This window comes from Silene latifolia, chromosome Y, assembly GCF_048544455.1.
Source record: "Silene latifolia isolate original U9 population chromosome Y, ASM4854445v1, whole genome shotgun sequence".
Taxonomy (NCBI): Eukaryota; Viridiplantae; Streptophyta; class Magnoliopsida; order Caryophyllales; family Caryophyllaceae; genus Silene; species Silene latifolia.
This window is the reverse complement of record NC_133538.1, coordinates 434,557,687-434,582,065: the sequence shown is the minus strand read 5'-3', so window position 1 is coordinate 434,582,065 and position 24,379 is coordinate 434,557,687. Positions and strand designations below refer to the sequence as shown.

At 38.6% G+C, this 24,379-nt stretch overlaps 2 protein-coding genes across 2 annotated transcripts; both read left to right on the top strand.

Moving 5' to 3' along the window:
- The first annotated feature begins 9,013 nt into the window (after positions 1–9,013).
- On the top strand, positions 9,014–11,549 carry LOC141632603 (uncharacterized). Its single transcript, XM_074445134.1, has 3 exons — positions 9,014–10,166; positions 10,399–10,463; positions 10,833–11,549. The coding sequence occupies exons 1-3, from the start codon at positions 9,014–9,016 to the stop codon at positions 11,547–11,549; spliced, it is 1,935 nt and encodes a 644-aa protein (XP_074301235.1).
- A 2,742-nt stretch (positions 11,550–14,291) lies between these two features.
- On the top strand, positions 14,292–23,988 carry LOC141633263 (DNA (cytosine-5)-methyltransferase 1B-like). Its single transcript, XM_074445705.1, has 11 exons — positions 14,292–14,645; positions 16,739–18,239; positions 18,676–20,188; positions 20,352–20,516; positions 20,617–20,800; positions 20,919–21,030; positions 21,309–21,654; positions 21,960–22,238; positions 22,332–22,493; positions 23,008–23,226; positions 23,682–23,988. Exons 2-11 carry the CDS (start codon positions 16,741–16,743, stop codon positions 23,823–23,825), a joined length of 4,623 nt encoding a protein of 1,540 aa, XP_074301806.1. The 5' UTR covers positions 14,292–14,645; positions 16,739–16,740; the 3' UTR covers positions 23,826–23,988.
- Positions 23,989–24,379: the final 391 nt, after the last annotated feature.

Genomic DNA, 24,379 nt, shown 5'->3' with positions numbered 1-24,379 from the left:
AAACACCAAAAATCTATCAAAATAACCTCCTTACAATCCCTAAATCCTTCATAAATCCTTCATTTCTCCATCAAATCTCATAAAAATTATATATTTGGAATCCTCTCTTCAATCCTCATCTACTAGTAAGATTTATTTTCATTTCCCCCAATTTTGTTTTAAGACTCATCTTTTAGGGTTTCGAATTTAAAGCCTAATAATTGTGTTTTTGTTGTTCTTATAGGTGAAGAATTTGAAGTTTTTTTTTTTTTGGTTGAATGTGAGCTTGTTTCATTACTTAAAACATTTCAATGATGATTACATAGTTCCATACAATCCAATTTTCTGACTACTTTCAAAGCCTATTACTTATACAACAAGATCAAGTTTTTGCAGCCAAATTCGATCTTGCATTCTAACACCTCTTGCAATCTTCACTCGTATCCTAGCATAAACCAGTCTTTTAATTTCCTGCACCACCCTCTTAGGACATTTAAGACAATTATCCATCCTGCAAGAATTCCTTTCAATCCATACACAATACCAGAAAGCTGCCAAAGTCATCCTACACACTCTCTGCTGTAACATCGAAAGTCCCATACACTGAGGATCAATCTGAATCTGCAACCAATATTCCAACTGTTCCTTAATCTGCTCACTGTATTTGCACCTACTAAATAGGTGCTCATGTGTTTCAATCCCATTTTCACATAACACACATTGATTGTTGTCACTGATCTGCAATCTGAACAGCTTCTCACGCGTGTTAAGAGCCTCTTGCTTAATCAACCAGCAAATAATAGAATCCTTAGGGACACACCATGTATCCCAGACATCCTTATACCAACCAACAGAGGGGTGTCCTCCCTGCAACAAACCATACCCAGATTTAATGTTGTAACCCTTAGGATCATGAATCCAATGGTTATTCACATACCCACTGGAAATCAGACCCTTGACCTTACAAATATTCCTCCAATTCCAATTGGAATCAGCAGGAGGAACATAGTTATGCCAGTCCTGATCTTTTAAATATATGTGATGCACCCATTGAACCCATAACCTGTCAGCATTAGTATACAACCAGTTCACCAATTTTCCTACACTTGCAATATTCCAATTTTCAGCTTTTATGACACCCAAACCTCCTTCTTCCTTCCTACAACAGACCCTATCCCAGGCAATCAAGGGGGCCCTCTGATATTCAGACCCACCATCCCAAAAATAACTCCTGCAGATGGCCTCAATTCTCCTTACCACAGCCTTTGGGATCAAAAAAATGGAACCCCAATAATTATGTAAAGTATTCAAAACAGAGTTAACTAGAGTTAGTCTTCCTGCATAGCTCAATTTTCTAGCCCCAATGCTCCTAATTCTGGCCACAACTCTTTCAATCAATATGTTACAGTCCATTTTTGTTAACCTCCCTGCCTGAATAGAAATCCCCAAGTACTTAAAAGGGAGATCACCTTCCTTAAAGCAAGAAATTTGAAGAATATCAGCTCTCACACTCTCTGGCACCCCCCTAAAAACAACTTCAGACTTAGCAGCATTCACCCTCAATCCAGAAGTAGCAGAGAACGTAGAGAAAGCTCTTAGGAGAAGCATAATAGACTAAGTATCCCCCTTGCAAAACAACAATAAATCATCTGCAAATAGGAGATGGTTCAATCTCAAACTCTTACACAAAGGATGAAACCTAAAGCTCCATTTATAAGTAGCAAAATCCAACACTCTAGTCAGGTACTCCATACAAATGGTAAATAACAAGGGAGAGATGGGATCCCCTTGTCTTAACCATCTCTTACCTTTAAAGTACTCAAACAAAGCTCCATTGAGATTTATTGAAAAGCTAATAGAAGTTACACAAGTCATAATAAGCTGTCTAGTCTTCTCAGGGAAATTTAGAGCACTCAACATTTGATCCAGGAAACCCCACTCAATAGTATCATAAGCTTTCTGAAGGTCCAACTTAAACATACATCTTGGAGAGACATTCCTCCTATTATAGAGTCTAACCAAGTCTTGGCAAATTAAAATATTTTCAAGAATACTCCTTCCTTGAACAAAAGCTCCTTGGTTAGTGCTAATAATGTCAGGTAAAACCACTGCCACTCTTGAACACAATATTTTGGAAATAGTCTTGTAAATCACATTACAGCATGCTATAGGCCTGAAATGTTTCACACGTATTGGCCTATCCACCTTAGGAATCAGAGTAATTAAAGTGGCATTTATCTGGGTTAATAACTGCCCAGTCTCAAAAAAATTCAAGACAGCAGCAGTTATATCACCACCAGTGATCTCCCAAGAATCTCTGAAAAATTGACTGGTGTATCCATCAGGCCCAGGGGATTTGTCCTTAGGAATACTAAACAGAGCCTTCTTTACCTCATCAGCAGTAACAGGTTTATTCAAATCCTCCCAGTGACTCTCAATACAACATTTCCCTCTTCTAACCACCTGAACATTGACAGGTTCAGTGGAATTTTGAGTGCCCAATAACTCCATATAGTAACTCAGGAAAGCCTGCTGAATATGATCTCCCTCAGTACAGATATTCCCATTCTGATCCTCAATACTCAATACCTTATTCTGCACCATTCTCTTCCTAATAGAGTTATGAAAATACCCAGTGTTAATGTCTCCTTCCAAAGACCACTGTAGTTTAGCCTTTTGAATCAAAAAACTATCCCTTGCAGCCAGGAGCTCTTTCAGTTCATGTGCCACATCATACTCCTACTGCATCAGGTCAATATTACCAGGGTTATCAACCATTTCCTTCTGAATGCTTTCCAAAAGAACCACTATAATGTTATAACTATTTTCAATATCTGAAAAGCAAGATTTGTTGATATTTTTAAGTACAGGTTTGAGGGCCTTCAATTTCTTGATAACTTGAAACATCTTGGCGCCCCTAATTTGCCTCTGCCAGACATCATGAACTGATACTTTAAAAATCTCAGAGTGTCCCCACATATTGAAATATTTGAAACACTTCTTACTAGGGCTGAGTAAAATAAACCGAACCGAATTTTTAAACCGAAACCGAACCGATAACCGAATTAAGAAACCCGATAATTCGGTTTTTTTCCGGTTCGGTGCCCGAACCGGTTTTTTTGGGGGAAATCTGGTTCGGTTTCGGGTCCTAAAAAGGCAAAATCGGGTATCGGTTTTAAACCGGTTTACTTTTTTTTTCGAAAAAAAAACAATAAGAAAACGACTTAAAATAAACAAAGATGTGTGATTTGGTTGAATTAATGGGGATGCACGAAGGTTTAAGTAGGAATTTAAGAGTTAGGATGGAGAGGTGGGTTGAAAAGCGTCAATTTGGGGTAAAAAAAGTTAAAACCGGTTTATAAATTCGGATCCGGGTAACCGGTTTTCGGATCCGGTTTTTTAATTGCTAAAAAAACGGTTAACCGGTTTAAAACCGGGGCGGTTTCGGTTTGGGAAAAAACCTGTTTTTGAAAACCGGTAACCGAACCAGTTTTCAAATCCGGTTCGGTTAACCGGTTTTGCTCACCCCTACTTCTTACCCTGCAACCCACTCTTCCTATCAGATAGAGTACAAGGAGAATGATCAAATAGACTAGGGGGATGGAAATGAGCCCAGTAATCACCAAATTCTTCAATCCACTCTAAGTTGCCCATAGCTCTATCAAGTCTACTATATACTCTATCCACAGGATCCTGTTTATTAGACCAGGTGAATAAGGCCCCAGTAGCTTGGATATCCTCCATACAGCAAATGGACACACAATCTTGAAATTGTTGCATCTCCACTTCAGTAGAGTTACCTCCTAACCTTTCAACTGGGGACAAAACTGTGTTAAAATCCCCTAGCCAAAGCCAAGGAAGACTACAAGATCCAGCAACATTTTTGAGCACATTCCATAAGCCTTGCCTCTCAGCAACATCATTATGTGCATAAATCATAGCCAACAAAAACTCCTTTTCATCAGTGGAAGAGGTCACCCTCATATGAATATATTGAGCACCATACTCAAGAAATTGAATAGAGAAGCAGTCAGGTTTCCAGAAAACCCAAATCCTCCCCCCTTTATGCCAACTACAATTAGTTGAAATACTCCATCCATCACATAAAGTAGTAGGTCTCTTTAACAAATTACTAGGTTTTATTTTGGTTTCTAGTAATCCAAACAAGCCCACACCATTATTTTGCATAAACCATTTAACTATCTTCTGTTTATTCATATCGTTCAATCCCCTAATATTCCAAAATCCCATACTATGCATTTAAAACCAATTAGGGGGGATCCTTACCACTCTGACCTGCACTCCCCTTTGGTGTAGCCAATTTGTTCAAAGCCTCAATGAAAGTAAAAGGACCTGCACTGCCAGTTCCCCTAGCACCAACAAGCCCACCTTGCTTATTCATTCTCATTATAGTCCTTGCTGGAGTAGTTTTGACAGTACGAACCAGAGGAGGAAACACTTCAGGGGTGAATAACTGGTCCTGAGGTTCAGTCACAGGAGGACTGACATGAGCCTTCTGAACTGGTCTCCACACCTTCTGAGGTTTATGTACCTCCTTGACTCTAGGTTTCTGAGTTTTTCTACATTTCTCCTTGACATGCCCCATACCCTTGCACACGCTACAGGTAACAGGCAACCATTCATACTCAACCCTAACATCCACCACTTTCCCAGTTTCATCTAGGAATTTCACTTTATCAAGTAGAGCCTGGTCAACCTGCAACTCAACCATAACCCTAGCCTGACTCAGAAGAGTACGATCTTCTGTGGCCTTGTCCTTCTTCACAAACTTACCCACCAGACCTGCAATTTTTGGAAGACAATCCCCCCAAAATTTTAGAGGGATTCCTGCCATTTTAATCCATACAGGCACTACATCCACTTTCGCCTTAACCAACTCAGCATCAACACTCCATGGCTTTATAACAATAGGCTTGTTATCAAACATATAGTATCCAGAAGATAACAAAGCCTCCTTACATTCAGCAGATTGTAGACGCACCAAAAAAATACCATTATCCATAAACGAGACTCTATCAACTTTAAACTCCTTCCAAACTTGATAAACATAATCCTCAATGATCTCGCATGGAGGGTTAGCACCAAGGATATAACAATAAACAGAGTTTTGCCAAAATTCTACCTCTTTATGAATATCAGCATGTGAAAATTGCAGCATATCCCCAGGCTCGGTCTCCTCTGAAATGGGCTCCATGATAGGTATATCCTTGCCACCTTTCCTCATCGACCAACCAAGAGTACCTGGAGCCTCAGCAACTTCACTCAAGTTGAGAATCGGGATCCCATTCAACTCCCCCAAAGTTTTAGACTTTCGTGCATCCGCTGAAACAGGACCCTTAGTACTGGGAACCTGACCCTGCTTCTCATTCTTATCCTTAGATGAGACAGAGGAAGAAGCACCAGACTCCTTATTTGTATTCGAAGATTTTTTCGAGTTTTGTATTTTTGTTTTGAGTACTAGATGTAGCTAAAGAAGAGAATTGATTATCGCTAAATGTCATAACCGCCATTGTTGAGTCTGACAGCGGCTCTAAATTTTAGGTCATGAAAATCAGAGAAAATCGCCTTCTCTCTCTATCTCTAGAATTTGAAGATGAGTTAGGTGACTCATATGTTGTTGAAGATCAAGAATAATTTTGGGTTTTAGAAGCTTTCTCAAGTTATTACTTGTCTCTTTGCTAGCTTAAGGTAACTATTCCGAGTCACTCGACGAATTAATGTCACATTAGTAGTTGTATTGGTTGTTTGTTGTTGTTTGTTGTTGTTGTTGTTTGTTGTTGTTTGAGACAATCTTGTTGATAAATGAATGAATGGAGTAAGATGAGTATGCTTATGTTTAATTTATGTTACCCATTTGTATATTATTGTTTGGAACAAATTTGGATGAGGAATTATGTGTTGTGACAAGTCCGCGTGTTGGCTGGAACGCGTCAGTACCGGACCGAGACAGTTTCCAATGTTTCCAAAAATATGACAGATTGAACGGCATCGAAAAATTAGGTGTTTTAGCCACTTGAATCACTCAATTCGGAGTCCGTATGAGTAAATGGCGTCGTTTTATCGATTAAAATTTATAGAAAAGTTTACCCTTGTGTGAGACGGTTATTTATGCTATTTTATTATGCGAGAATTTTGTGGAATTAGTTATTTTGTAAGTTGGAATGTTTTTCTTTATGTTGATAGTGTTCACATTAGAAATTGGAAATAGCATGAGAATGATATTGTGATGAATTTTGTGATTTGGGCCAAAGTAGGCCAAGACTCTGAGCTGGGCCAGATTGACCGAACGAGTTTGGTCAAACTAGGTTTAAACCGGTCAACCTCGTTTTGACCGATGACCCGTCGCGGGACTCGGGTCGAGGGTTTGTCTTTGAGGTGAGATTGGTTGTTATTGGATGTTTTATGTTATGCCTTGATGTTTGTAATTATCATTTCACATGTTGGTTGTTGGATGCTTTGGATGCCTTATGCTTGAGTCTTGTTGCCTCTTTGCCATTTTAGCTTGTTCTCATGGATTATGGTACTGTTGGTTAGCTGGAATTTGGATTATTATTGATATTGGAGATATTGTTGGATTGTCAGCTGAATATGCTCTTGCGTAGTCTTTCATATGCTAGGGTGTGTATGATCATTTGTGTGTGTGCAAGTTTGGACTCTTTGCCCCTCTTATGGTTAATTGGGTGTCTTACTTGTCTTGTGTGGTGTGAGCTAAAGTATTCAAGCTGGGACTAGGTCCTAGGTGAGTATTTCGGCCTTCGTCATAGATAGGCCCTTATAGTCTTTGACGAGTGTATGTTCACAGCTTAATAGCCTTTGTGTCTTAGCTTGGTGGGCTTATATACAAGTTAGGGCATGACCTCCTGACGTAGTCTTAGAAGTATGTGGTCAGCTTAAGTACTAGCCAACCCTTTGGTGGACTCCTTAGGGGTACTCATGTGTTGTTATCATGGGTCTTGGATGCGGTAGTTTTTCGCATGTCGCTAGGTCTGCGCAGGTTTAGGATTAGGGTGTTTACCTTACCTCGTGGTATAGACTCGAGTTACAGAGTGACTATTGACTGTACTAGGAACTTATGCTTGTCTCTAGATATATTTTCCTTTCTTGTTGATGTTTCTATGAATCATAGAAGGTGAGATGCAAGCCGACTATGGTTGATAGAGTTTGGATTCCTGGATGTTATGTGATTCACATGATAGTGTAGTATGAGTCGGTCTAGTATTCATATCCTAGGACTATGTGTTGTTATATTGTTATTCACATGATGAATACGATTGTCTAGCATCTATATGCTAAGGCTATGTGTTATTCATATTCATATTCTTATGTTTACATGTTATATTAATTATGACATTTCATGGCTGGGAGAACTCGGAGTTACTCCCACATTTGTGGCTTTCGTATTTGTATAAAATGCGATTGACAGGTAGGTGATGCATATATGGGGTACATGGACGAGCTAGCGAGCAAAGTAACCTTGGGACCTAGATTGGCTTTATTTTATTGTGACCCTTGAACACTTTTTATGTTATATACTTTTTAGGGACATATGTCTCCCTTTTTCATATTTGGGTTGTATAACTTTGTTTCGCGACTTTAGCGATGTTTTATTTATGAGATTTATTTTAGACCTTGCATGTTTGACACCTTCCCATTTGGATATTTTTATAACAGGTTCAGGTTTCGTTTTCGACTTTTGAAAATTACAGGTTTTTACCCAAATGAACCTATTACAAACATATCCATGCAGTTTTTATCTAGAATTATGTGTTTACTTTTCCGCAATGATTGAGGGTGTCACATGGACTATATATATTGTCACGATATTAAACACTTAATCACGCTCAATTATATGTTCATGTAACTAATAATAGCGTCTGTTATTACGACCCGTGCAAAAAATGCACGGGTATAAAACTAGTTTTTCATTATTTGAGAGAAAAGTCTCTCACTACTTTCTCTCTCTCACCTTGTATATAAATTATACGAAGTAATACCTAGAATATAAGTGATAGTCTTCTTTTATACCCCACCTTCTTTAAAATACCTAGCTCACCTCAAAATTACATTTTAATCCAACCCCACTCAACCTCAGTATGGTCGCCATCTTCATCACTTATCACACTCATCTAGGATTGAGTCACAATTTCACATTAGAGCATCCGCAAAGGTGATACTCCCCATATTTTCTCTTTTTTTTCTTATTCGTCTACCTTATTTTCCACTAACTTTTCCCATTTACCCTCCCCATTTCATAACTATATCTATGCAACAATGGAGTTCCACAATTCACACACAAAAATTTGGGAATCTCCCCAAAAGTAATACAAATTGCCTTACTTTTTTTTTGGGACCTCCCCTCAAAACAGTGGAGCCCCAAATATGGGGAGCTTTATTAGACGAGAATATTGTGTGAATTGAGCACAATATTCTAGCCTATTATTAACCTATTATTTTGTGATTAGTTGCTATAATTTAGCATATTGTTCCTAGTATTCAGCAGATAACAAGATAAATCTGTTATCACCTTTGTATTATAAATATTGACTTGCTCATCAATAAACGACACAGATTACAATTCTCAAACATTCCTCTTCTCTGTTTCACGCTTCCAACATGGTATCGAGCCTTGTTTAAACCCTAAAACTTTCAAAATAAAAATCAATTTTTTTCTCTCCTTGCCATGACTGGCGGACAAATTTCAAATACGAAAAATTCTGTTCTCAAAATCGATCCCCTTTCACCATTTTATCTTGGTTCGGGTGATCTTCCAAGCCTCAAATTATCCACTATTCTCTTGAACCATCGCAATTATGATAATTGGAGTCGGTCGATGCGGATGTCCTTAAAATCACGTCGGAAATTTGGCTTCTGTGACGGTTCAATTAACAAACCGACTGATGAGTCTCTTTTAGGGCAATGGGAAGTTGTTCACTGTACCATCGTCTCTTAGCTACGGGCAACTATTGATCCGGTTGTTCTTGAGAGTGTGCCATACGTGGAGGACGCGGCTGTTATGTGGAGCGATTTGGAGGAGCACTTCGCCGTTGTTGATGGTACGTCGATTCATTCCTTAAAAACTGAACTTGGTGAATGTCGGCAAAAGAAATGTATGTCTGTTACCGAGTATTATGGTAAATTAAAATCACTTTGGGATGCGCTTTCTATTCATGAGCCTCCGTTTGCCTGTGAATATGGTAAATGTACTTGTGATATCGCTGGTAAAGTCGTTAAGCGTCTTGATAATGAAAGACTTCATCAATTTTTTATGGGCCTAAACCGTAGTTTGTATGGCACCCTTCAAAACCAGCAGTTTCAACTCGTCCCATTGCCCTCCCTTAATCGTGGTTATCACGCCACTCTCCAAGCCGAGCGCTTGCTTATGGGTGATACACCTCCTGATGTTAGTGATGTTGTTGCTTATGCGACTCCTGGCTCCTCATCCCGTACCCCTGATGAATGGAAAAAGTTGCGCGAAAAAGAGAAAGCCGAGCGTCGTAAGCTATACTGTTCCCATTATGAGGTTCATGGTCACGATATAAATTCTTGTTTTATTAAAAGCCAAAAGTTTCCAGACTGGTGGGGAAGTCGGCCTCGTACTTTGCCCGAATTGTGTCGCAGCAGGAAGTCGGGTAGTACCAACACGGGAACGGGTTCGGGTTCTGATGTAGGCTCGGGCTCGGATGGTACGGTTCATGCAAATGCTCTCCAAAATATTCCTTCCGATCGGTTATCTGGTACGTGTGTTTCTTGGATAATAGATACTGGTGCCTCTAACCATGTAATAGGTGACCTCTCTTTCTTTGCGGATAGTATGGTGATACCGCCTCGTGCTGTGGGGTTACCTAATGGGAAGCGGATAATGGCCTCTCGAATGGGAACCGTGAAAATTAACGACTCCATTACCTTGCGTCGGGTTTTATTTGTTCCTCATTTGACTTGTCATTTAATTTCTGTTTCTCAATTAACGGTCGATTATGATTATATGTTGCAATTTACTAAGGACCGTTGTCTTATACAGGACCGTTCCTTGAGGAAGATGATTGGAGTTGGTGAGCTTCAGGATGGACTGTTTATTTTGTCTTCAGCGGATACGGCTGCAGTAGTGCATACATTGGATACTTCGGGGTCTTATGAGCTTTGGCATCGACGACTTGGCCATCCGGAAGGCAATGTGGTTCAATTTTTACCCTTTAGCTCATTCTTTTTCAGTTAATAAAAACTTGGTGTGTGATGTGTGACACCGAGCAAAACAAACTCGTGCAAGTTTTAATTTGAGTGAGAATATTGCGTCAGACATTTTTAGTTTGATCCATTGTGATCCTTGGGGGCCGTATCGTGTTCCTTCTACTTGTGGTGCTAAATACTTTCTTACTATTGTGGACGATTGTTATCGTTCAGTTTGGGTTTATCTATTACTTGCTAAGACAGAAGTTACTAGCGCGTTTATGCAATTTTTATCTATGGTACACACACAGTTTTCGAAACAGGTCAAGGTGATGCGGAGTGACAATGGCACGGAATTTAATTATATGGCGGATTATTTTTTACAGGAGGGTATTCAGTTTCAAACATCTTGCGTTGGCACACCCTAGCAAAATGGGCGTGTTGAACATAAGCATCGTCATATTCTTAATGTGGCCCGAGCCTTGCTTTTTCAGGGTCAACTTCCGAAGAAATTTTTGGGTGAGTGCGTTCTTACTACTGCTTATCTTATTAATCGCACTCCTTCCAAACTCCTTGGTCATAAAACGCCGTGTGAGATTTTATTTGGTGTGTCTCCGTCTTATCAAAATATGAGAATTCTTGGGTGTATTTGTTATACTCATAATCAGCAATCTCGGGGGGATAAATTTGAACCACGTAGTCGGAAGTGCATTTTTCTCGGGTACCCTCTCAATAAAAAAGGATGGAAAGTTCTTGATATTGAAACCAGGTCTATTTTTGTTTCTCGTGACGTTATTTTTCATGAGGAATTATTTCATCAATTTGATGATAAGGCCGACACTACCACTGTTATTCATGATGACCCAATTATCTCCCATGATGACCTACCCGAGATCGAGCAGTCCGCACCCTCTGCTGCTGCCGACACTGTCACTCCCACTGCACAGTCCCTTGGCACGGTATCTGAGGCCGATACAGCTCCTGCCACTGACACTGTTCCTGCTGAAAATATTGGACGCGGTCATCGATTGAAGTTTCCAAATTCTCGTTTGCAAGGATATGTACTCGACACTATTAATAGTCCATCCATACCCGACTCACCTGACTCTCCAACATCTCTCTCAGGTACGTCTTATGCTTTAGCTAACTTTGTCAATTGCAATAAATTTTCTACTCGTCATAAAAATTTTCTGGCCGCCATTACTACGGGTGTCGAACCACCTTCCTTCAAAATTGCTATACAAGATGATGGGTGGTGTAAAGCTATGAAGGAAGAAATTGATGCACTTGAATCCAATGATACTTGGGAACTTACCGATTTGCCTCTTAATAAGAAAGCTCTCGGGTGTCGCTGGGTCTATAAGATTAAATATAAGTTCGATTGAAAGATTAAAGGCACGGCTTGTTGTATTCGGCAATCACCAAGTCGAGGGGCTTGACTATGGCGAGATTTTTGATCCTGTTGTTAAAATGGTCACCATTCGTACTTTCCTAGCTGTTGCGGCCGTCAAAAAATGGGAATTACATCAAATGGATGTACATAATGCATTTTTACACGGCGACTTAGACGAAGAAGTGTACATGAAATTGCCTCCGGGTTTTTCTCGTGGTTATGATGGTAAAGTATGTCGGTTGAAGAATTCTCTTTATGGCCTACGTCAGGCACCACGTTGCTGGTTCTCTAAGCTCGCCAGTGCTCTCCGTGGTTATGGTTTTCGACAATCTTATTCCGACTATTCCCTCTTTACTTATTCCAAGGATACCATTCGTTTACATGTTTTAATTTATGTGGATGATTTGGTAATTGCGGGTAATAATTCCGCCGCTATATTAGTCTTTAAAGAATATTTGCACCAGTGCTTCAAAATGAAGGACTTAGGTCCCCTCAAATACTTCCTTGGCATTGAAGTTTCTCGGAATTCGGATGGCATTTTTCTTAATCAACGGAAATACACTCTCGACATCATTACTGAAGTTGGCTTATTGGGAGCAAAACCCGCTTCTACCCTTATGGACACGGAGCACAAACTTGGCCTTACTACTTCTCCGCTTTATGGGAATTCCGAACGCTATAGACGTCTCGTTGGTCGGCTTGTCTACTTGGCCATTACTAGACCTAGACCTATCCTTTTCTGTTCATGCTCTGTCGCAATTCCTTACTAAACCGAGAGAAGCTCACATGGCGGCGGCTTTACGGGTAGTACGCTACCTTAAGGGCAGCCCTGGTCAGGGAGTCTTCCTTCGCTCAAGTAGCTCCTTGTCGGTCTCGGGTTGGTGCGATTCGGATTGGGGTACGTGTCCTTTAACCCGCCGCTCTGTTACGGGATGGTTTGTTTTCCTTGGTGATTCTCCTGTCTCGTGGAAGACAAAGAAGCAACATACGGTGTCTTTATCCTCGGCTGAGGCCGAGTACCGTTCCATGGCCGCTATTGTGTGCGAGCTCGAGTGGCTTAAGGGTTTGCTGGCTAGTTTGGATGTTGATATTACGGTTCCTATGCAACTATTTTGTGACAGTCAATCCGCGATACATTTAGCCCAAAATCCCGTTTTCCACGAGCGTACTAAGCATATCGAAATTGATTGTCATTTTGTACGCGATGCTATTACCAGTGGCCTTGTCAAACCGTTCCATGTTTCAACTACTGAGCAAGTTGCAGATATTTTTACCAAGCCTCTTGGGGTGCGACAGTTTCAATACTTACTCCACAAACTGGGCATTCTCGATCTTCATGCTCCAGTTTGAGGGAGGGGGGATATTAGACGAGAATATTGTGTGAATTAAGCACAATATTCTAGCCTATTATTAGCCTATTATTTTGTGATTAGTTGCTTTAATTTAGCATATTGTTCCTAGTATTCAGTAGGTAACAAGATCAATTTGTTATCACCTTTGTATTATAAATAGGGTTATTTAACAAGAATACTCCATACTATTGGCCACCTTCTCAAAATACTCTGAACTTCAAATTAACTCAGAATAAATCATACTATCGACCTCCTCTTCTCGTATTACACTCGGTAACCGGCTACCTATTTAACCAGTCACTTCCTCTCATTCTCCTTTCATACCCTCCCATGAACCATCATACTCATATAGTCATATCGTCATCCCAACAACTGCCACCATCCACCTACACCCAACTCGACCTCATAAAACACCACCCAAAATCCCAAATTAAGATTACCCCCAAATTGATTTGAGACTGAAGGTTCTTGAAAATGGCGTTGATTATTGATGGGGGCACTGCGACGAAAACAACGAGGCAAAGGACACGGCGATTCGGCGGCAAAAAGGCGCTGCAGAAAAGGTTGTGGCGAGTTGTGGTTGGCGGATGGTGGTGGTAATGGTAGTTCCAGATCAATTTATTTTACGAAAAATTACCTCTTCACTTGTTGATTATAAGGCTAGTTTTGAGTATTGAGATTGAGAGGATGGTAAATAAAATGAATAAGGGTAGTTTTGATTAATGTCAGGTTGTTGGCATATAGAAATTAGTTGGAGAATTGATTCAATATATTTTATTTGAGATGATTGTACGGAAGAACAAGGAGGAAGAAAGAGATACCATTTGATTCTTGAAACCTGTGTTCCAAGGGTCTTTGCAGGTTGTTGGTGCCATCAATTTGCCGAGTCTCTTCCCTTTCTCAATGCCTTGATGTCCAGGTATGGATCGAAACAGCTGTGTTTATGATATGGGACCCACTGGCTACATGAACAATGGTGTTTTGGTTTTATGGATAGACTATGGCGGTGAGTTGTGGGTGGCGGAGGTGATGAATGATGTAAATGCATGGGTGGTAGATGGTTGAGTTTGCCCTGAGATTATGGTTGATAAATGAAGAACGATGGATTAGTGGTGGTTGGAAGAGTGATAATGTGGTATACCGGTGGTTATGGGACCTAATGACATTTTAACCTGATTTTACAGGTTAAAAATGACCCGAGTACAATATGAGAAGGATGTGCGTATAGTATGATTTATTCTGAGTTAAATTAAAGTTCAGAGTATTTTGAGAAGATGACCAATAGTTTGGAGTATTCTTGTTAAATAACCCTTATAAATATTGACTTGCTCATCAATAAACGACAAAGATTACAATTCTCAAACATTCCTCTTCTCTGTTTCACGCTTCCAACAAGCTTAGTGCAACACTGAGGAGCCCCATATAAGGAAAGAGAGTGTATATGAGAAGCTCGATTTCCACCTTTGCGGATGCGAGCTCATAATTTTCACCCAATTTCCCGCCTTATTATTTCTGAGTTTTCCCTCCCAACACTACTTTAAAACTCCCAAAACTCTATCCACATTCAACACCCTTTCTCATTTCTCCCCAATTTTTCCGATTTCTTTCCATCTTCTTCATCTTCCTTTTCTAACCCTAAAAACCCTAATTTATACCCCATTTTTCCCTCATTCGCCGAATTCTTCCTAAACCCTAGTAATTCTACCGCAACCGCACTTGTTCATCGATTGAAGAAGGTCAGTTTATTTTTTGTCGTCTTCCACTTTTTTACTGATTAATGTAGAATGTCGTAATCGATTGGATGTAGTTTTTTTTTTTTTTTTGTTGAATTGTTTGATGTTTTTTTTTATTTTTTTTTTTGAAATGTAGCGTTAATGTATACGGTTTAATCCAATTATGTTCGTTCAATTCTTTATTTTTATGTGTGTTTGATTCTTTTGGAGGTGCCAAAGGCTACTTATAGCAAGCGGGTTTGTACATTAGTTAGGAATTTGTTCGGTTGTTTTCGTAGATCTGTATTAGTAAATATTATTATTGTAAATATCAGTTTGTTATTATGTTCTCATTAGCTATTATATATCAGTTTATAATCTGTTTGTTAATTTATCTATTCCCTCTGTTCCAATCATTTGTTTACCTTTAATATTATTTGTGAGAGGTATTTTAATCAAAGGTAAGCAAACGATTAGGACTGAGGGAGTAGTTCATAAGTATCATTTCATTTTCCATTTGATTGTATATGTTTTACAAAATACGTGAGGGGATTTCGAAAATTATTTGGAAAACGTATACAATCAAATGGAATTGAGTAAGTATACTTCTAGAGTTAGTTGTTGAATTCATCTACTTTTTTCTTAATACAACTACTAATGTGATACTCTTTCTGTGTCTACCTCATTTGTTTATATTTATTTTGAGGGGAATTTTAATCAAAGGTAAACAAATGATTGGGCCGGAGTGAGTATGTTGTTTAAGAAATCCGGGGCTGTTAGCGAACCACTCTCAGTTGTTAAAACTAGATTGGTCTGCGGATCCTGTTTTATTGGAGTACAATTGGTAGATTTGTGGCAATCACCTGACTTTGAAGGCTTGTCTTTGGTGTTGAATTAAATGGTCTAAAGATTTTTGTTTACGATTATGGAATTCGATCCTTTTAGCACAAAAAATGGGCAAATGCAAAAAAGGGTTATGTTTTTGCGGGACTTCGAATTATACTATATATGCATTCCACAATGTTTGTCTGGCTATGTGAAGTTTATGAATTTGGTAATGTACCTTGCTATCTTGAATTGAAAATCTGGAAATGACGTAATTTTAAGAACCAAGATTCGTTGCTATCTGCCCTATTATAATCTGCTTGGCACTTCAGTGCATTGACATATGCTGCTTGTAATTGGAAATTATTTGTACAATTTTAGAATGGTTTCGGTACTTTAGTTGGCAGTGTCTTTCAAAGCGGATGTAAAAGAATTTTTTTGAAGGGTGCTCAATTATATTTTTCATTAAGCTATAAATTTTGCATGTTATAGAAAATAGAGTAAATTAGAAATTACTCCCCTTTTCATACTAGTTTTCTAAAATAACTCCCTTTTATAATTTTTTTTTTTTAAATTACACCCTTAAAATGCATTTTTGTCAAAAATTGCTTCAAACTCCAACTTGTCACTTACTCTGTCTGTTTATGAACTTATTATGTTTGTGACTTAACCCATTTATACTTTGAAAGGTATAACAATGGATAATAAGCTCAAAAACAGATGGAATAAGTCACTTAATTTGGAGTTTTGAAGCAAATTTTTGATAAAAGTGCATCTTAATGGAGTAATTTTAAAAATTTTTTATAAAAAAGAGTTATTTTAGAAAATGGTATGTAAAATGGAGTAATTGTTAATTGACTAGAAAATAATAAAAAAAACTTTAGTACAAAAAGTTAGTTCATTGACCATGCAGTCAAATTTGCACCCTATTTGTACGCCTGTACATGCTGCTTCCACCCTGTTATCTACTTATTGTCTGTAGTCATCTCCTTACTTTGACATGCTTCTTAAATTTACAACTAGTCTAAAAGAAATGATTTATGTGCTTGCCAATATGGCGATGTTTTATTTACAAGTAGAGTCATCTTACTTTGATATGCTCTTTATATTTACAACTTGTCAAACTATCATGTATATTTATTGTCGTCTATAATTATATCACACCGAAGGAAATAATGTATGCACTTGCTGATATGACGATGTTTTACCTAAAAGAGTCCGTAACTTTCCCATTTGGATTGCTGTTTTCTGGTAAGCGTGCTTGATTTATTATTAATCTTTTTCATATACAGGTATGGGGAAGGGAGGAAAGACAGGCTCTGAGAACGGGGTATCTGATGTTGCCCAATCAAAAGGGTCAACTGGTAAAGTATGTAAGGGGAAACAGAAAAAGAGAGATCGGGATGATGCCAATGGGGAAACCAATGTGGTTTCTCGAAGAATGCCAAAGCGCGCTGCAGCATGTTCAGACTTCAAGGAAAAGGCAGTACGTATGTCTGAGAAAGACGATCTTGTCGACAGAAAAAGGGAGATCACTGTAGAGAATGAAATAGCTGTTATTGGCTTGACTACAGGTCATGACGATCCCAGAGCCAATCGACGCCTTGTAGACTTCATTTTTCATGATGGGGAAGGGAAAGCACAGCCCGTGGAGCTGCTGGAAGTTACTGACTTGTTTATTTCAGGTGTTATCTTACCACTTGAGCCTTCTGGCGATTCCCTTAAAGATAAGGGTGTAAAATGTGAAGGTTTTGGTCGGATTGAAACATGGGATATATCCGGTTATGAAGACGGAACCCCTACAATTTGGGTATCTACTGATATAGCTGATTATGCATGTGTAAAGCCTGCTGCCTCCTACAGGAAAATATACGGGCTATTTTATGAGAAGGCACATGCCTGCATAGAAACCTACAAAAAACTGTCGAGATCTTCTGGAGGCAATCCTGATATTACTCTTGATGAGCTGCTTGCTGCTATAGTTCGTGCAATGAATGGCAGCAAAAATTTCCCTCCTGGGGCTTCAATTAAGGAGTTCATCCTTTCATGGGGTGAGTTCATTTACAACCAGCTTATCGGATTGGATGCTACGTCCAACAAAAAGGAGCAAAAGTTCATTGACCTGCCTGTGCTTGTTGCTCTTCGTGATGAATGTAAAAAGAATGGTGAGATTGCCCCTTCATTTATGCCCTTGGCTACTGGTGGGGCTCTCAAAATTGGGGATGGTGAAACAAAAAAGGAGTCAAATTCATCAATCCCTTCTGAAGAAGACGAGGATGCAAAATTGGCCAGGTTATTACAAGAGGAAGAAGATTGGCGATCTATGAACCAGAGGAAGGGGAGACGTCCCACTGGTTTGAAGAAGTACTATATCAAGATTAACGAAGATGAAATTGCAATTGACTATCCTCTCCCTGCTTACTACAAACCTAACAGTGAGGAAACTGATGAGTACATCATCTTTGACAATGATATGGATGTCAGTGACCCTGACCAACTTCCTAGAAGCATGCTTCATAATTGGTCGCTATATAATTCTGACTCCCGTCTTGTTTCTCTGGAACTTTTACCCATGAAGCCTTGTGATGATATCGATGTTACAATTTTTGGATCCGGAACTGTGACTGATGATGATGGAAGTGGATTCTGTTTTGATGCTGGTGCTCAGTCTTCATCTGCTTCTGAGGTTCCTGATGTAGGGGGAATTCCGATTTATTTGAGTGCAATTAAGGAATGGATGATCGAGGTTGGCGCATCCATGGTTTTCATATCAATCAGAACAGATATGGCCTGGTACAGTCATCGTTTCTTTGATCTTATGTGATTTTTTTTCTTTCTTTCTTTTTTTTTTTAAAGATTTTGTTGACATTCACGCTACTTGTCCTTATGATTCATGTAACTGAGCTGTTTGACTTTCTATTTGTCGTTGAGTAAAATTTTTAAACCTGAATTACACCTTACTGTTGATGTGGATTCTCATTTTTGACATCTCTATACGACGCATTTTCGCATCAGATTTTACTTTAGTCTTTTCTAATTTAATCAACTTTTTAATTAGTCGAGTTGAAGATCTTTCTATACCTTATAAATACATATTTTTCCAAAAACCACATTGGTCTGGTAACCTTGTGGAATCAAAGTACAGAGTCTAAGGCAAGTACTTACCGATTTTTTTCACTACTTGATATTCTTGCTTCAAGTGTGTTTAAGTCTTCAACTTTCCCTGCAGGTATAGACTTGGAAAGCCATCAAAACAATATGCTCCCTGGTATGAAACGGTCTTAAAAACAGCTAGGCTTGGAGTTGGCATCATTACGCTGTTAAAAGAGCAAAGTCGCGTGGCACGTCTGTCCTTTACAGAAATTATTAAACGTTTGTCTGAATTTGGAAAGGACCACCCTGCATTTACATCTTCAAATCCAGTTGCAGTGGAAAGATATGTGGTGGTTCATGGCCAAATATTACTACAACAGTTCTCAGAGTATCCTGATAATACCATCAAGAACTGTCCTTTTGTAAGCGGACTTAGGGAAAAAATGGAAACAAGGCACCACACAAAATGGTTGGTTAAGAAAAAGGGCGTGGCAAGGAAAGGAGCCAACTTGAACCCAATGGCTAAAATGGTCCCTATTGCTAAGAGAAAATTAATGCCTGCGACAACCACTAGATTAATTAACAGAATATGGGGAGAGTTTTATTCAAATTATTCTCCTGAGGAATTGAAGGACGTAGCCATGGTTGAAATGAAAGAGGAAGAAGCTCAGGAAGAGGAAGACGTGGAAGAAGATCTTGAAGAGGAGCAAGAAGAAATAGAAAAAGAAAATGCCTCTGTTGACAAGACTGAGAAAGATAGCCAAGCCAGCAGGCCAAGAAAGGTTAATCATTCATCTGAGGGAATTAAATGGGAAGGAGAGCCTATTCAGAAAACCTCTATTGGATGTTTTTACAAACAAGCCACTGTCCACGGAGATTTAGTTGTTGTTGGGGGTTTTGTGCTTGTTGAAACATCTGAGTTAGAAGAGCTACCCCCTATTTATCTAGTGGAATCTATGTATGAAAAATCTAGTGGGAAAAAAATGGCTCATGGACGATTGATGCTGAGAGGATCTCAGACTGTTTTAGGAACTGCTGCCAATGAGAGGGAGGTATTCTTGACAAATAGTTGCCTGGACTTTGAATTAAAAGATGTTAGGGATAGCACAGTGGTTCAAATTCGCCAGAAGCCATGGGGGTATCAACACCGAAAGGCTTATGCTTTGGATGAAAAGATTGATCGAGAAAACGCAGAGGATAGGAAGAGCAAAGGATTGCTGTTGGAATACTACTGCAAAAGCTTGTACGTGCCTCATAAAGGTGCTTTCTTTTGTCTGCAAAAAGACTTGTTGGCAACTGGGAATGGTACCTGTCACGCCTGCAAAGCTAGAGAGGCTGAGAATGAAAAAGAAATTTTAAAAGTCAATTCTTCAGATAGTGGTTTTGTTTACAAAGGAGTTGAGTACAACATTGACGACTTCTTCTATGTAGCACCACGTTATCTAGCAGAAAACGAGAAAGGAACCGAAACTTTCAAAAGTAGCAGAAATGTTGGTTTGAAACCATATGTGATTTATCAGCTCTTGGAGATTTTGAAGCCTAAGGCTTCTAAAAGATCTGATCCAGAGTCCATTAAAGTTAAAGCTCGTAGATACTTTAGACCTGAGGACATCTCAGCAGAAAAAGCATATCGCACTGATGTACGAGAGGTAAAGTTTAAGATCTTAACTTATTAATTCCGTTTATCTTGTATCAGAATTGAAACTTGTTTTGCCTTTGGAGCAGCTTGATTATCCAGCAAACATACTCTAATTTCACATTCGTTCTTATGTTTGTTGGAGTTAGCTGAATTATTATTCTATTGGCTTTCAGGTTTATTTTAGTGAGCAAATACAATCGTTGCCTATAGCTGCTTTCCAAGGGAAGTGTGAAGTCAGAAGAAAACATGATATGTCATCTTTAAATTACCCAGCTGTTTTTGAGAATGTCTTTTTCTGCGAGCATTTATATGATTATGATAGTGGAGCCATCAAACAGGTTGGGCTTTCGTTACTACAGAAAGAACACTCTTAATTAATCAGCTGTGGTATTTGTAAATTGTAAGCATAACTTCAAGTTGCCATTTTCCCTTATGCAGCTGCCCAGCAGTGTCAGACTTAGTCCTGTTATTGATGATTTCGTTGCCAGAAAGAAGAAAGGAAAGGGTAAGGAAGTTGATGATAATGAGAATTTAGATGATAAAAAGTCTTTCAAGAATCAGCTGGCAACTCTTGATATCTTTGCTGGCTGTGGTGGCTTATCTGAAGGGTTGGAACGATCAGGTAATGCTGATACATCTTCTGTCAGTGATAAACTAGCTTTTAGATAACATGCTTGTTTTATTTATTATTGAAGAGCTAATGCTACTGCTAAAGTATTTCATCTGCTTACACCCTGCAGGCGTGTCACAGACCAAATGGGCTATTGAGTATGAAGAGCCCGCTGGTGAAGCGTTTAACCTCAACCACCCTGAGGCCTCGCTGTTTGTTAACAACTGCAATGTGATCCTCAGGTGAGCTTGCTCTAAGCCTTCCGAACTTTTTTGTCTAGGTGGTGCTTTATGCCACTTCATTACGAGTGGACTCATGGTGCAAATTTCATTAGATTCACCTGGAAACACTCTCGTGTTCAGCCAGGGGTAAGGCTTACAGCCTAGTGATGCATTCACAATCTTGGAAAATTTGTATCTGCAATGAGCATATTAGTTATAATTATTTGTGGCTTGCAAGAATCTTGCCGTACGGTCTTATTTTCTGTGTATTGAATATTATTTTATTTTGAAATATATAGCGCAATCATGTCAGCCTGTGGGGATGAAGATGACTGTATTTCAACTCCTGAAGCATCAGGTCAGGCGAAGAAGCTTGATGAAAGTGAAATCAACAAATTGCCCAGACCTGGGCAGGTTGACTTTATAAACGGAGGCCCTCCATGTCAGGGTTTTTCAGGAATGAATAGGTTTAACAAAAGTGCTTGGAGTAAGGTCCAGTGTGAAATGATCTTGGCTTTCCTGTCATTTGCTGATTACTTGCGCCCTAAATATTTTCTTCTGGAGAATGTGAGAAACTTTGTGTCATTCAACAAAGGGCAGACCTTTCGCTTAGCTATTGCTTCTCTTCTTGAAATGGGATATCAGGTATGTCCTATATTGATTTTTCATTCTGTGTTTTTTCACCAAATATGCTCTCTAAACGATGGAATCTTGTCAAAAAAGTAAAAAAATTAAGAATTTGGCTATCAAGTGTTTTAAGAAATGGTTTCATATTTAACATAATGGTGAACTAATCTAGCTAGCTTAAAAATATTCAGCCAAATTACCCATTAATTCACTCAAAACTCAAGTAAAAAGTCGGCAAATGGGAGTTTGTTTGGATAATCTCCTATGATAATTTGTGTTTGGCCGTTGTTTTGTTGTTTGAATGTTTTCTCTGCAATTTCCAGGTTAGATTTGGCATACTTGACGCTGGAGCCTTTGGTGTATCACAATCTCGTAAACGTGCATTCATATGGGCTGCATCTCCTGAGGAGACACTGCCAGATTGGCCTGAGCCAATGCATGTTTTTGCGGGTTCAGAGCTCAAAATCAATCTGGGCAAAGATACTCAGTATGCTGCAGTTCGTAGTACAGCAACCGGTGCTCCTTTCCGTTCTATTACAGTTAGAGATACTATTGGTGATCTACCAGCTGTTGGAAATGGCGCTTGTCTAACTACTATGGAGGTGAGATACTGATTTTTTAATTTCCTTGTAGTATGTATGTCAGTTACCATCTTAATAATTGATCCTTGCTTATCCCATTCTACTTTTTTACAGTACAAAAATGAAGCAGTATCTTGGTTTCAAAAGATGATTCGACGGGATATGATGACATTGACTGATCATATATCAAAAGAGATGAATGAATTGAATTTGATACGTTGTCAAAAAATTCCCAAACACCCTGGAGCTGATTGGCGAGACCTCCCTGACGAGAAGGTAATGCAAAGCTATTGAAAAGTCGTCGTCGAATACTTCTAATGATTTTTCATGGATGGTTTTATTTTACTCTGATTATTCTGTTTCTTCCCAAAAAATTATGTGACGGCGTGACATTCGAGACCAATATCAACCTACTTCATTATTATATGAGCTATAAATTACTCCCTCTATTTTTCTATATATGACTTTCTCACATTTCGAGACACGCACTTCTCTCTTCAATATCGCTCAAATTATATGATTAAATATAGTGATATGTATACTCATATGAAAGAATTTTTCATAAGGAATTTAATGGTATAATTTTTATAATTTACCAATTATATTTTTGTAAATATTAAAGTCAAAGGCTCGCCTCGAAAAAAACAAAACGTCATATATTAAAAAATGGAGTAGGATTTACACATTGTCCGTGGGACTCTCTCATAAAAGACACTGGCTGCCTTTTCATATATGCCATGCAATTTTTATAGTAAACAGTACTTAATCTTGCAGACAATCTCTCTTACAGGTAAAACTGTCTACAGGGCAGATGGTTGACTTGGTACCATGGTGTCTGCCAAACACAGCAGAAAGACACAATCAATGGAAGGGATTATTTGGAAGGTTGGACTGGGAAGGAAACTTCCCTACCTCTATTACTGATCCACAACCTATGGGCAAGGTTGGGATGTGCTTTCATCCTGATCAGGATCGTATTGTTACCGTTCGTGAATGTGCTCGCTCTCAAGTAAGTGTTTCCAGATTACTCTTAATCTACACGATTATAGCCACCATTTATTTATATCTTAAAGATGAGAACACTGGAACTTTGTGCATAATATTTTTCTTGGTTCATATTCTTTTTTTTTTAAATAATAAAAGAGGATCTATTAATTAAGTAGGATTATTGGCTCAAATTTCTGTATAGTTATTGTTAAGACTAATCCAAGTATCTATATTATTAAATGTTAGTATTGGATAATAACAAGAGTTTGAGTTGGTTCTTAATAAGATCGCCTTACAGAAGACTTTCTACTTGTTTAGATCTATGTATTTATCTTTCTGGCGTGTTCAACGTATGATCTGTTTGTCTACTGTAAGATTAGGGGACGATAATATTGGAATCACAATTCTTTTACTTTCAGATAATGAGTATGCGTGTTGGTACTTAATGGTTTGAACTTTCATTATTTGTACTTGTAGGGCTTCCCGGACAGCTACAGATTTGCCGGTAACATTCAACATAGGCACCGACAGATTGGTAATGCAGTTCCGCCACCCCTGGCCTTTGCATTGGGTAGGAAACTTAAAGAGGCAGTTGAGAACAAATGTTTGCAAATATCATAGGTTGAAGTACTGATGCAACTCAGCTTGCCATTTCTGGTTTATGTATCTTCGTTGTAAGACTTTAGATGTAGTAGAGGTCGAAAAAGCATAATTCTTGAGGGATTTAAACAACTTAAATTTACCAAGACTTTGCATTTCATCGTTAAGAAGGGAATTATTACATGATGGTCAAACCATAGTTCACTATGAATCAATTGCCAAACCATTCGTTATTCAACAAAAAATATTACTTAATGACGAGATATAAATGATTAGTTCTAATACAAATTAGTTTTGTACAAAAATACACGAGTACTAAACTTATGATCAAGTGACTTTTTTTTTTTTTTTTTTTTTTTGTTTTTTCGACAGCCGTAAAAATAGGTTTCTTATACAAAGCACACTTGTATGTCTAAGTCAGGTGCAAACACTACATTATTATTACGAAAACTTAAACTAGGGGCGGGGGTTATTAAAAGACGGGGTTTCTTCGAAGAGTTGTTGGAATAGTACGCTGAAGATGCCATGTCTTTTCTTTTCTCTGCTATTTGAGCTTTAGGAGAGTACCTACAACA